The sequence below is a fragment of the Sus scrofa genome, chromosome 4, assembly GCF_000003025.6.
Source record: "Sus scrofa isolate TJ Tabasco breed Duroc chromosome 4, Sscrofa11.1, whole genome shotgun sequence".
In the NCBI taxonomy this organism is placed as follows: Eukaryota; Metazoa; Chordata; class Mammalia; order Artiodactyla; family Suidae; genus Sus; species Sus scrofa.
In genome coordinates, this window is record NC_010446.5 from 54887664 (window position 1) to 54902847 (window position 15184).

The 15184-nt window shown below is 41.4% G+C and overlaps 1 protein-coding gene across 2 annotated transcripts in view; it reads right to left on the reverse strand.

Annotated features, from left to right (window-relative positions):
• The window catches only part of CHMP4C (charged multivesicular body protein 4C), a 34749-nt gene extending 27183 nt beyond the window's left edge, over positions 1-7566 (reverse strand). The window contains exon 1 of one of the 2 annotated variants that reach the window (XM_021088560.1): positions 7207-7566. In XM_021088560.1, coding sequence (XP_020944219.1) covers positions 7207-7396 — 190 coding nt within the window. In that variant the 5' untranslated portion in view covers positions 7397-7566. 2 annotated transcript variants of the gene reach the window in all.

Here is a 15184-nt window from a genome sequence, read left to right on the forward strand (position 1 = left end):
GAACCCTAGCCTGGGAACCTCCATATGCCACGGGTGCGGCCCTAAAAAGCAAAAAAAAAAAAAAAAAAAAAAAAAAAAAGAGAGAGAGAGAACATACTTGTGGTTGCCACGGGGTGGGGAGGGAGTGGGATGGCCTGGGAGTTTGGGATTAGTAGATGCAAACTATTGCATTTGGAGTGGGTAAGCAATGAGATCCTGATGTATACCACAGAGAGTCATATCCAATCACTTGTGATGGAACATGATGGAGGATACTGTGAGAAAAAGAATGCGTGTGTGTGTGTGTGTGTGTATAAAATATTTATATATACAAAACTGGATCACTTTGCTGTACAGCAGAAATTGACAGAACATTTTAAATCAACTATAATAATTTTTTTAATTTAAGAAATATACTAGTAATGCTAAAGTACATCTAAGGCAAGCATACAGTAATCTCCCACTGCTACTTCTTGAAGCTGCATAAGTCATATGATTTTGGCATAAACACAGTGTTAGTAGTAACTTTTCTACTTTATTTTATTGTGGCTGATGATTCAATAAGTTCCAAAAATCATACATCAAAGAAGCATATATTCTTGCTGAATGTAAATAGTTCCCAAAATGTGATGTTCTACTCCAGCTTTGTGGAATTTAAATGAAGAATAATAGCGAATAATGTTCCAATATTTATAATATTGCTGCACGTTCATTAAGGAAAAAAGTAAAGTAGATGTAATGTTACGTAACACAAGAAACAGTACCAATTACCCCTGTAAAAGCAGCTGTAATATGTCAGCAAACTGTCAAAATCTGTGCCACAGATTCTTGAAAGAATGATTCTAAAACATAAAGATTCTATACTCTAGTTTCTGAAGAATTAGAAAAGAAGCCAGTGGTAACTAAAAGCCAATGTGAGCTCACAGTGATGAAAAGCACCAGAATAATCTTGTAGGCTTCTTTTCCTTGGGTTACTGGATGCTGACCTAAGGAAAAAACATGGACCACCCACTGGCCTCCTAACCTTATACTTATCAAAATCATCCAGAAAGCTCTGAGTATCACAATGTGAAACCTAATCCCAGATGGCTTGAAAGCAAATCTCCCACTGTGGCATTTTAAAAAGCTCTCCAGGAGAATCTGAGGAAGCTAACACACTATCAGTTTATAAACCAGTGTTTGTGAACCACAGGTGTGTGGATATAGCTTAGTTTTAGGAATACGATTCACACAATATACCAAGGCATTGTTAGGGAAAAGAAAAAAAATAGAGAAATAAAGTGATACAGGCTAGAGATATAAGTCAATTATATTCATAGCTAGATGAATGACTGAACTCATTTAGTGTGAATCTGTCAAACTGGTCCTCATGCCTTAGCTGAATCTTATGAAACATTGTTGCTGTCATGCCGGGTGATCCTGGAAGGAAGTCTCTAGGGACATGCCTCAGGGCTCTGTCCTTGGTTCTGTCTTCTTCAATATATTTTAACAAATACTTTGACAACAACAACAACAAAAGGCAGCTGAACAAATTTGTGACTCATTCAACTAAAAGAAATAGTTTACTTATAAGACAGTGAAATTGGAATTTAAAAAATCTTAATTTTAAGACAACTGAAAATAAGATGATATGGCATGGAAATAAATGAAGGAGTTCCTGCTATGGCTCAGTGGTAATGAACCCAACTAGTAACCATGAGAGTGTGGATTCAATCCCTGGCCTTGCTCAGTGGGTTAAGGATCCAGTGTCGCTGTGAGCTGTGGTGGAGGTTCAAGACATGGCTCGGATCCGGCATTGCCATGGCTGTGCCAAGGCCAGCAGCTGCAATTCTGATTTGACCCCTAGCCCAGGAACTTCCATAGGCCACATATGCGGCCCTTAAAAAAATTAAAACAAAGAAATAATAAATAAATGTAAAATATGAATGCAAGTTTAATATACTGATTTAAATAAAGGGGGGGTACAGAACAGTAAATCTGGCTGGGATTTTTAACTCTTTCTTAGTCCAATTGAAGAAAGAGCAACAAATAAGGCATCTGACACAGCAGATACAAGCTGAGGCTGTGAGCAAAAGAAAAAAGACCATAAATGCAATGCACTCTGTGCTGGTCAGTTTTGTGAGTGAGGATATAAGTCTATGCAGGGTCCTTGGCAGGGCTCAAAGGAGAGAGGGAGGTACTGAGAAAGCAAGAAGTTTAAAAATTACAGCTTAAATGAATAGGGCTCCCAGGGCTGGTCAGAGACTTTTAGGTCCCTTCTCCCTCCTCCCTCTCTATGGGGTAAAGCAGGAGGAGAGCTCCTGAGGTGAGGGAGGGAAATTGAGGGTGGAGCTGGAGGAAGGGTCACATTGCTATTCATCTGGCTTTTCCAGAAGAGAGAGGGGAAGTTGGCAGAAGTGATGGTCACATTACCATTGCTCTCTTTTTCAGAAGAGGGGCAGGTGACAGAAGTATGAAACCAAGGGATTGGTTGTTAATGCCCCGGGAATTCTTTCTCCTGGCCCCAAAATAAATATAGTACAAAATAATTGGATAATCAGAGACATAGAACCATTTATTATAATGCCTGGTTGTAATTTGAATATGGGGACACTCCAGGACCCTTCAGAAGGCTGTGGAGTTATCTATGCACGTTATCCCTAAAGAAAGCTAATTCCAGTGCCTAAGAGAAGCTGTCAGAGCTGTCAGAAGCTCGAGAAAAGTTTCTCCGCAGTCAACAAAGAAGGAGGTGGATGGACAGTTCTCATCTGGGTACTTGAGTGATGCTGGAGGAGGGGAGAAGCAATAGGAACTGGCGAGGTTAGAAAATAGAACAGAGATAGTGCCTTCTGGTTTAACAGCCCATTGAATAAACTCAAACTGCCTCAGGGTCATTAAGTTATTTGTTCAAAGTTCAGTTTTCTGAAACTTACGGTCAATCTACTAAATTAGAATTTTTCGGGCATACTTGTGACTATACATTTTAACTGGTATCCTCCAGGAATTCTGAGGTTGCTGATCTGAAGACCACATTTTGAGAAACGTGGTGAAGAAAGGAGGTCACTGGGAGTTCCCACTGTGGCTCAGTGGGTTAAAAACACGACATAGTATCCATGAGGACACTGGTTTGATCCCTGGCCTCTCTTAGTGGGTTAAGAATCTGCTGGCATTACTGCAAGCTGCAGCATAGGTCACAGATGAGGCTGGATTCAGTGATGCCTGTGGCTGTGACATATGCCTGCAGCTGTAGCTCTGATTCGACCCCTAGTCTAGGAAGCTCCATATGCCACAGGTGTGGCCCTAAAAAGAAAAAGAAAGAAAGAAAAAAGAAAGAAAGGAGGTCACCAGGTAAGTGATATCTCCCAGGGGAAACTTCCATCCAGGTCCTCAGTCTGTGCCTTGTCTCCTATTACCTAAGCCATGCTTTTGTCCTCACTCTTTGACATTCAACTAGCTGACACCAATGTGGTTCTCTTTACACAGTTCTCCTGGCCCCCAGTGTCTGAGATGGCAGAATTCAGCTCTGAGACAACTATCATAAAAAGCTCAAAGATATTCCAATGCTGAGCTGCACTGGTAGGTCATCCTTTTTGCCCCCAATGGACAGGGTTCAAAGTGAGCCAGGGATATCCAAACGGAAGACTGTTTGCCGTGGGGTCTCATTTCACCAAACAGACACCTGGTGAAGAGACAGAATGATTTCTACACCAGGTTGTCACTGGAATCCCGTGCAATGATACTGAGTAGGGGTTTTGGTCAAATTGGCTTCCTCTCTGTCTCAGTCTTTCAAGTCCACGACCCAACAGCCTGAGGCTACAACTTCAGCCTGGATCCATCCCTTTACACATAGTTTCAGACTTGGATTTCTTGCTCTGCCTGTGACATGGTAAGCAAGAGGGCCACCACTAGGGTGAGGGGGGAGCAAGGCAGATAGGGTACAAATGTCAGGGACACTCACTCTCAGGATCTTACTTGACTCACCCTCACGGATGGTCCTTGGTGAGCAAACCTCAGCGCAGGAAGTGATAACTGAGAAAGTGACAGAGATGGGCTTGCAGAACAGGAGACTCAGGGAAGGGACTGCTGTCCTGTCCCCAAATATGTGAAAGGTCTTCACATGACAGAAGGGATAGATTTATTCCATGCTATTCCATAAGACAAAATTTGAGCCAGTTTGCAGAACTTACTAGTAAGCTGATTTCCCTTTTTTTTTTTTTTTTTTTTGTCTTTTTGCTATTTCTTTGGGCCGCTCCTGTGGCATATGGAGGTTCCCAGGCTAGGGGTCTAATCGGAGCTGTAGCCGCCAGCCTACACCAGAGCCACAGGAATGCGGGATCCGAGCCGCGTCTGCAACCTACACCACAGCTCACGGCAATGCCGGATCCTTAACCCACTGAGCAAGGCCAGGGATTGAACCCACAACCTCATGGTTCCTAGTCGGATTCGTTAACCACTGCGCCAGGAAGGGAACTCCCTTTTTTTTTTTTTTTAATGCTATGTTATCACAAAGGCTGATGTTTATAGGGCACAGAATTATGGGATTTACACAGTAATCTCTTAATGGGGAGCAAGGAAGTATCTCAAAATGATTTCAGCCAATCCACACTTTTAAAATACCCACAATTTCACCAATGAAATCCCATCTCTAACATTTTTATGCTAATTTAAGTTACTCATTTTATCAATAAAATCCATTTTTCACATTCAGAATGCTGAATGTCAAAACCTCTATTGCAGAAAAACAGATCACAGAAGAATTTGTACTGGCCAGGAATTCGGCTCTTTCTGATATGATGCTAGCTGGTCGCTCAACTAGTATTCTTGACCACATGTTAGCTGACTAATCACCTCTAGAAGTAAAACTTGAACAGCACATACACTGTCACTCTGCTAACCTGGTAAATTACAGCCTTTCTAGCACTGACATTGTAAAGAACAAGGCCCATTTAGTATTAAGTATATTTAACCTTATTATATGTGTGACTCTATTTCCTGGTGGCTAATGGAAATTAGTAAGCATGGGTGTATATGTATAGATATTTGGTTTATTTGGAAGATGTTGATATTGACAATGTTCCAACGCATAGTCCATGATTGGATTCTTTCCATTGCTTGGATTACAAACGGCCTCATGGTAACCAGCCTCTTCCTACCCCCAGGACCACTGAAGAACCAGACCTGGGCTAGCATCAGTGAAGTTCCCAAGGATAAATGACAAAAAAATAAATGGCTTTTCTGATACCAATTGATTATTTGCAATTGATAATTTATATGTGTAACATTCTGATATAAGCAAGTTAGACTGATGTTCTTTTTTTTTTTTTAATGACTACACCTGTTGCATATGGACGTTCCTGGCCCAGGGACCGAATCCAAGCTGCAGCTGTGACTTACTGCAGCAATGCCAGATTCTTTAACCAACTGTGCTGGGCCAGGGATTAAACCAACACCTCCATAGTGATCTGAGCTGCTGCTGTTGGATTCTTAACCCACTGTGCCACAGCAGGAACTCCCTAAATTAATGTTCTTGGAGTCTTTATAAAGTCTTCATACACTTTGTAAAGTGCATTGCCAGTTTGAGAATATTTTATATTATATTACATTTATACACTTTAGTCCATTGAGTTCAAGAATATTTTTATATTATATTACATTTTTGTCTTTTGAAAGCAAGTCTGTATTTCTACCACTTCCTAGAAGCAGATGTTCAATTTTTCAGATTTCTTAAGCCAATATTATTTACTAGGGAACTGTAGATAAAGCTACACACAGATCCAAATGGATGACAAAATATAAAAGAAGAGAAAAAAAAAAAAAACTTTGACAGATACTAAGCAAATGTCAGAGTGCCCATCAAACTGAAGAGGAAGGGCCCAGGAACAGAACAACCAATGACTTTTGGGCAAGTCATAATGGCATAGTCTCTCTCTGTAGAAATTGTCATTTAAAAACATCCCAAAATATTTTCAGACATGAAGTAAAAATAGAAACCAGCACTTAACTCTAAAACAGGCTATAATATGGACAAGAGTTATACGCAGGAGCAGAGGAAAATGAAACTTGGCTTTTTGTTGTTGGTAATAAATGGGCATAAATGTATCAGGCACATTTTTATGGGAAGAGGCAGGATTTTCAAGGTCAACTCCAGGAGACGTTATTCTTTCCCTGTGTTAAACAATTCCAGGGTCATTTAGGGCAAATTCAATCTTCCCAAGGCTTCAATATGACTAAAGAAGCTCAAGTTCAAAGTTTGGTGGTGAGCAGAGTTCTGAATTGCCACTTCTATTTCTGGGTCTGCCATTGACCTTGTGTTACAAGAGCAAATCACTTCAACTTCTTGCTGGGTTTTTATATGTGCCACGGGTGCTGTTTAGATCTATTCTGTATAAAGAGAGCCATACACTGAAGAAACCAATCAACTTTGGCAAAGAACAAAGGGTTCAAGGTCCAAGAGGAGCACCAAGAATCATAACTGACTCAAAGTCCTTTCCGTATGGCAAAAGCTAGTGATAGAATTAATATTTAATTGCGACTTTTTTTTTGGTATAATATCACAACTGCACAACAGCCAACTAAAGTCTTCAACAGCTGAGGAAAGGGAAACCAGAACATAGTAGAATATACTTCACTGGAGATTTACATGCAAGTTAAAATACATGATTCAAAATACAAACACACAGCAGAAAAGTTGATATTAAATGTTGAGAGCTGCAGGGCTAGAACACAGTGAGGCAAGAAAACTTTAAGGGGGAACTCCAAAAAGCAATAATCAAGATAATATTTAATGCAATTTGTTGAAATTCAAAATTAATGCAAAAAATCCATGATGAACAAAACATCACATTTCCAAATAAGTTTTAAATAAAGAAGTGCTGTGCAGAACACGAAAGAATCCATTGTAAAAGAAAAGAATCAATAGTGCCAATTCCGTCTTCATTTTCTATATTGATATTTTGTTCATTGTGGATGTGTTGTGTCAGTTTTGTTTTTTAAAGATTGTATAAAAATATCAATCATCTTGTTTGCTTAAATTTTTGATGACTCCGGTTTTGCCATCTAAGATTGCTCCTTGCTCAGTTCTCTCCAAATCCAGGCCCTGGAGGGGCATTACCAGTTCCTAGAAAGGCCAGGGGAGCACACCTGCCTGCCAGGGGGACAGGTGCTGTGGGCCAGACAGGACTGTCCCCAAGGAAAAGGCCAGAGGTAGGAAGGTGAGAGTTCACACCTGGGGCCAGAGCCCGAGCCTACCTCGTTTATTCTGGGTGCCATGCTTCTTGGCCAGGCTGAGCTCTCTCTGGATTCGATTTTCCAGGTACTCTTGTTTCTTGCCCAGCATCTCCTCTGTCTCCCGAAGTCGGGCCAGGGCTTCCTGGGGGCTGGGAGCAGCTCGGCTCTTGGAAGAGCCTCCCCCTTTAAAGAACTTGCCCAACTTGCTCATGGTGTGGAGTTGAGGGGCGAGCGGTCCCCGGAGGATCTCAGGGCTGTCCGGGAACAGCGCCAGGGGAACAGGTGAGCGAGATCCGGCTCTGGTCTTGGGGGCCCAGACCCGGGAAGGCGGCGCTCCTGGGAATCAACAAGCCGTCGGGCGCAGGTGACACCCTCTCCTGGGCATTTCCTGGCGGCCGACTGGGCCCCGCCCCGCGACGCGCCCGTCCGGGGCGGGGAGGGCCTCCGAGTCGGACTTGGACGGCCGGCGCCACTCTGCCCTCCGGGAATTCAGGCGAAAAAAAAAAAAAAAGAGTTGAAAAGACCGAACGGGCTGCAGCCGAGGGGCTGCTTTGCCCATGTTGGGGACGCACCCGCGAGGGAAGGACTAGTTTACCCCTGGCTCAGAGAAAAGCAAAACACTGTTCCAGGGGTCTTGTGCGGGCCCGAAAGCCAATGTTTAATAAAGGTGCTTTGCTTACCTGGATAAACAAGATGCTTTATTCCACAGCATGGGTTTTCCGTGTTTTTGTTTGTGAGCGCGCGTGAGCACAGTGTCAGCTCCCTGTGAATAAGAATATTTAGATATGTTGGTCTTGGTGTACATCGTGTGGGTAGGAGTGTGGGGGTCACGGGGTTCCAAAACATTTGTCTGCCTCTGTGATGCAGGTGTATGGCTTATTCTCAGAGCAGCCGCCTGGGCTTGTCCTGCAGGTGTAGAATCTGGGCAAGTTGATGTGTGCCTGGCTGCCACTTGGCATGGGTGGATTCTAGATCATCCTTATATGGCTTGAAGATGGTGGACCTCTTTTTCCCTCACGTGAGGACTGCTGAGTGTTCTGTGGCTGCATTCAATTCCCATTATTAGGAATCGGAAGCTTTCAGTGATTGTTAGTGTATCCAAAGCCTTTAATGATGTGCCCTTGTGTTTGGATCTATGTCAAATGCCTTTACAGAGACACCTAAGTAACAAAAAACGGGAGAATGTCCTAGAGAAAAGAAGCATTATTTTGCTCATGCTATCTCAGTCCCGTCTAGTAGAGCTGCAAGCAAAGAGTTTGCTAAGTTTGGACAGCTGTAAGTAATGACAATGGATAATGCAATTCACCTGAAAACCTGTGCAGAGCATGCTACAAAGAAGTAGAATATGGAACCGAGTCTATGTTCTAGTTTTCCAGGTATGCCACATAATACGGCCCTATTTGAGCAACATTGCCCAGCATCATCAGAACCTATCTGTGATCATTAGCTAACCACTGATTGTTAAAGGGGAGAAGAGCATCCATTACTATGACAAATACACCTTGCTACTCAAGATCAATAACTCAATTTTGTCTGCCATCCTACTAACACACAAGAAGAAGGTCGATCCATTTTATCCAACATTGGTATAGCCAGCATCAAATTTTGACAACGAAATTGAATATTTCTGTAGGAGTCTTACTGGTCTCTATCGTATACACACAAGAATGTGAACTTATCAATTCCCAATAACTATAGCCAGCCACCTCTTACCATTTCCTGCCTGGATATTCAAAACACTTATGACCTGTAACACATATTGTGCTCTAATCTTGTATGTATTTTACACTACAATAAGCATTATATTTCATTGTTATCTAAGTATTTCATGAATCTGTTTGGGGACATTTTAGTTATTTGATTTTAAGCTCCTTAAGAGTTAAGAAATGGCACATATTCTTCTGATCAGTTTAACCAACCTTTACTAGCTGGCTCCCATTGCTGATCAGTTTAATGAACCTTTATTGAGAGTATTCTACACATAGATAGTAGGAATGCAAGTAAGTCTGCCCTCTGGGATCTTACCTTCTAGTGAGAGGGCAACAGCTGCCATCTTTTGAGTATCTATTATATGGCAAGCACACTACCTGAATTATTAATAATCCCTACATAAACCATACAAAGTAGATATTGCTGTTTCTGTTTGACAGATGAAGGACCCATGGCTCAACTGATAACTTGGCCAAGTTCACTGGACAGAGTGTAGGGGAGCTTTCTGTTTTAAAGCTTCTGATCTTTTTACTACTTATATGACCTTTCCCTCTATGTGGTTTGGTCCAGAGGAGAAATCCACGAAGTATGTATTTAATTCAACTTTATGGGGGTGCATCGACTTTAAGGAATCCTCAAGCATTACTGCTTTCAAAAAGGGAAATGTTTAAATAAGGACTTTAGCATAGAAATAAAACATTCCTTTTTGGTTCATTAACCACTTAACATTGAACAAGTGGAACAGAGGGACTGAAAGGTATAATGAGGAGTTGCTTAGCCATCCATCTAACCATGTTTTTTCCCAACAGATATTTACAAAGCATCTCTATGTTCCAGGCATTTTGCTAGATGTTGGGGAGATAATTAAGAACAAGATAAAGACATTTTACAGTTTAGAGAAGACAGGAGCTAAGCAAATTATCTCACAAATAATGGACTTCATAAGTTAAAGTTCTAATAAATGCTATGGGGAACTTTGACTACAGAGACCTGGAAGAACAAATTGTAGAGAAAGCTGATTTGTCCTAGGGATTTTAAAAAGGCGGCTTGAAAAAGTGACATTTAGGCTGGAATCTGAAGAATGAATAGAAGTTATCTAGGTACAGAGAAGGGAAATTGGTATTCTAGGAAAAGGAATAATTCATTCACTCATTTATTCATTTATTATCATTTTTTCTGTATGCATCCTATATACCCAATATAGTTCTAGACCCTGGAAATTCAACAGTGAGGAGGAAAGAAATACTAAAATCCAGGCATTTTTTTGGGAGTTCTCGTCATGGTGCAGCAGAAACGAATACAACTAAGAACCATGAGGTTTCGGGTTCAATCCCTGGACTTGCTCAGTGAGTTAAGGACCGGCATTGCCATGAGCTATGATGTAGGTCACAGACTTGGCTCTGATTCCGCATTGCTCTGGCTGTGGCGTAGACTGGAAGCTGTAGCTCCGATTTCAACCCCTAGCCTGGGAAACTCCGTATGCTGCGAGTGCGGCCCTATAAAAGAAAAAAAAATGAAAAAAAAAATCCATACACTTTTGGAACTTAACTTCTAACTGGGGAAAACAGACCATTAATTAAGATGTAAAGTACTATCTATGTTATATGGAAAAAGTAAAGCTGGTAGAGAATTAAAATTTGAGACAATATGTACAAAAATCTTGAGTCTGAAGTGTTAGGATTTGAAAGCAGGCCAGGGTATCTGGGGTTTGGAAATAGAAGAGCGCCATGAGTTTGCCTTTAAAAGTAGGTGGAGTCCAGGAGTTCCCATCATGGCTCAGTGGAAACGAATCTGACTAGCATCCATGAGGACACAGTTTCTATCCCTGACTTTGCTCAGTGGGTTAAGGATCCAGTGTTGCAGACACAGCTTGGATCTGGTGTTGCTGTGACTGTGGCATAGGCCAGCATCTACAGCTCTAATTCAACTCCTAGCCTGGGAACCTCTGTATGCCATGGGAGTGGCCCTACAAAGACAAATAAAAATAAAAGCAGGTGGAGTCCAGGAGTTTTCATTGTGGCTCAGTGGGTTAAGAATACAACATAGTGTCTGTGAGGATGCAGCTTTGATCCCTGGTCTCATTCAGTGAGTTAAGGATCTGGCATTGCCTCAAGCTGCAGTGTAGGCCACAGATGTGGCTCAGATCTGGTATTGCTGTGGCTGTGGCATAGGTGGGCAGCTGCACCTCCAATTCGACTCCTAGCCTGGGAACTTGTATATTTTTATTTTTTTCCTAAAAATAAAAAAAAGTAGGTGGAGTCCAGATCACATAGTGGCCACAGGATGTGCTAAAGATCTTGTGTTTTATCCAAAGAGCAAATGAAAATCTATCGGAAGTTAAAACAAAGGATTTAATCATTAATGTATAATTCAGTGGAAAAATCTATTTTACTCAACTTAATGTGTAGCACTTTCAAAACACGCATGGTGTGCAAAGCAAGCTACATCTGAATTAAAAATCATTTCCTTCCATTAATACATAATCTCAATAGGGAAAAGATAATACAAGCAAGCAAACAAACTGTCCAAATATGTATTAGTCTTTAATCCAGCAAGGGGATATAGAGAATAAATGTTTAAATCAATGATGTAGAAGCTGAAAATAACACATTAATCTTCATTCAATACTCATCCTATGAATGTGGTTTCATAAGGAGTTCTCAGCATCTAGTGTATTTTTCATTTTCTAATCTCAATTGATCTCAGCTAATAAGGAGGCTGTTGTTCAAAAGAATGATCTTGTTCAGGATGATTTACCATGGTTAAGATGGCAAAGGAAATTAGAAATTTATAGATCTGTTAAAGAGACCTCGATGTCAGGCTAATTGATATATTTTGGTTACCCCTTGAAATTACATCCATTTTTAGAATGCCAAAGAGAATTCTCTAAAGCAACAGAAGAAGAATTATCCTTTAAACAGACTGCAGAGTCATCATCAAATAGTTATTTATTAAGCAGCTCAACAAGCATGTACACATTCTTTCCATCAGCAGGAGTTTCTTTTGTTTGTTTCTTAGAGCCAAATATGCATTGTATATAATACTCAATCACAACAATGAGTACAAAAGTAGCCATTATGAAAAACAAAATAATTTTGCAAAGATAAAAGTTGTGTTGCCCTAATTCATAATTTAGATCTACAGTGTCTAAGACTTTTTGTCTTCATAGCTCTTTATGTTTTTTTGCATCTCTGTCCATCTCTGATCAGAAAGACGTTAAGGAGTATAAGGGTTATCAGATTTGACTGTAAAGTGTTTTCTAACACCAACCACTTAGTGGATGTCAAACGAGATGAGGCCTCTACCTCAGTATCACCTTTATTACATAATTTTCCCGAAATTGATTCTTTTTTTTTTTTAGCTTTTTAGGGCCACACCTGCCAGCCTACGCTACAGCCACAGCAACATGGAATCCAAGCCAACACCGCAGCTCACGGCAACGCAGGATTCCCAACCCACTGAGTGAGACCAGGGGTCGAACCCACATCTTCATGGATACTAGTCAGATTCGTTTCTGTTGTGCCACAACAGGAACTCCCCCAAAATGACTCTTAACACATTCATTTATTTCCAGAATTTTGTTATACCTGAGTGCAATCACAGGTGATTTTGAACCTAATGGAGGAACATACAAACTATCTAGAAGCGGAGTCCTGTTGTGGTTCAGCAGGTTAAGAACCCAACTAGTATTCATGAGAATGCAGGTTCAATCCCTGGCCTTAATTGGTGGGTTAAGGATCTGGTGTTGCCACAAGCTGTAGGTTCAGCCCTAAAAAGAAAAAACAAAACCAAACCAGATTATCTCCAGGCCATCTCTTTCCCCTCTCAGATCATGATAACTATAGCTTTCTTTTTGTTCAGCCCCTAAACCTTGGCATCATCCTCGATACCTCTCTCTTTCACCTCACCTCCAATCCATCAGCAAACCCCGTGTGTTCTCACTACTACAAAAACCTGACCACTCGCTATCACCATCCCTGCCAATACCTTGCTCCCAGCTACTCTCATCTCTCAGCTAAATACTGCAGACTTCTAACTGACCCTCCCTGTGATCACCTTGACCTGGCTGCCGTCTCCCTACACTGCAGCCAGAATGAGCCTGGGTCAGAACCTTCCACTGACTTTTCACCTCACGCCAGTAAAAACTCAATCTTCACCAATGTCTTCGAGCCCCGACATGAAGTGCTGCCAACCCCACCCTCCCTTCACCAGCACTCCCCTGTCCACACATCCTACCAGGCAAACTCTCACTGCAGAATCTTTGCACTGGCTGCTCTTCTGCCCAGGAACCAGGTATCCATTTGGTTCACTCCTTCGCCTTCTTTAGGTCTTTATTTAAGTATCACCTTCTCACCCCACTTTATTTAAAATTGCAACCCTCCACTCTCACCCTTCACTCCTACAGAACTCCTATTCTCTTACCCAACTTTATTTTTCTTCATAGCACTTACACCATCTAACATAAGCTGTCTTGGTCTTGTTATTCAGCTTATTTTTTCATGCCCTTCCCTCCTAGAATGCTCCCCTGAGAGAGCAGGGATTATTTGTTTGATTCACCAGGTAATTTCCAAGTCGTAGAACAGATCCTGGTATATCCTAACCACTCTATCAATATTTTTTGAATAAATGAATGGATGAATGAAGAAGAACAAAGTGATAAAACATTCAAAGATGCTATAAGATATGAAAATATTGGGAAATGCATTTCCTAGATCCAATAATCTCTGTCATCATTCTGATACAGCAGAAACACTGGTACATCCTAGCTTTAAATCTTAGACCAGTATGCAAAGGTTTTCACAAAGTCTCTGGCTATCTTAATTGGAGCAAAGGAAAAAAGCTTTGGACAGATGTCGATTACCTCCTCCTCAGCACTTGAAAATGACTCTCTAGAAACTAGTTCTGGAGTTCCCTTCGTGGCTCAGTGGTTAACGAATCCGACTAGGACCCATGAGGTTGCAGGTTAGATCCCTGGCCTCCCTCAATGGGTTAAGGATCCGGCGTTGCCATGAGCTGTGGTGTAGGTTGCAGATGCGGTTCAGATCCCAAGCTGCTGTGGCTGTGGCTGTGGTGTAGGCCGGTGGCTGCAGCTCTGATTCGACCCCTAGCCTGGGAACCTCCATATGCTGAAAGAGCGGCCCAAGGAATAGCAAAAAGACAAAAAAAAAAAAGAAAGAAACTAGTTCATATTTTAAAATACGTGATTCCTTTCCACTGGTGAGAATTTCAAGGAGTAGAGCTAATAACAGCATATCGAGAAAAAATCCTAGTTAATAGATTATGTGTGACTATTCAGTTTGTGCCAAAACACAGTTGAAGGTATTATTTCAAAAAAATTTTATGTATGATCATTAGGACAATTAAAATTACCTCTCTAAAAAATAATCACCCGTGAAAATTCCTTCTGGGGCAAACTGCTGCTAAAAAAGATGATCTTTCCAACACACACACACACACACACACACAGGCTGTTATGATAATAGTGGTGATGGTAGTTTGGATGATGGGCTTTTCCTTGTTCACACCCTTCCTCACTCAACTCTAGTGATTAAGCCCTAAACATTATAAAGGCTCTGAGTTTCACTAACACGGCTTTTCATTGTTCATCATCCTGCTACCTTCCTTTAAATACGCCCCAGTTTGGGAGTCCTCTTGTGGGTTAAGAATCTGTCATTTCCATTGCAGTGGCCCGAGTCCCTGCTGTGGAGCAGGTTCAATCCCTGGCCCAGGAACTTCCACATGCCTGGGGAGTGGCAAACAAACAAACATGCCCCGGTTTGCTTCTTTCACTTGTGAAATGTGGTACTTAGAACCAAGCACAATATTCCTGGTGTTTTTGACCAGAGTGAAATGAGCTACCATGTTCATGTTCCTTGTTCTGAAGATTCTAGTTTTATTACTGCTGATTAAGAATAGAATAGAAAAAAAAAAAAAAAAGAAAGAAAACTTCTGACTTGTTCATTGGTTGATTTAGTGAATGATTTTGGTTGGTTGGTTGGTTGGTTGTTTGTTTGTTTGTTTGTTTGTTTGTTTTTTGTCTTTTTAGGGCTCCACCTGTGCAGCATATAGGAGTTCCCAGGCTAGGGGTCAAATCGGAGCTGTAGCTGCCAGCCTACACTACAGCCACAGCAACACCAGACCGAGCCTCGTCTGCAACCTACACCACAACTCAGGGCAACTCCATATCTTTAACACACTGAGCAAGGACAGGGACTGAACCCCTGTCTTCATGGATAATAGTTGGGTTTATTACCGCTGAGTCACAACGGGAACTCCAGTGAACAAATAA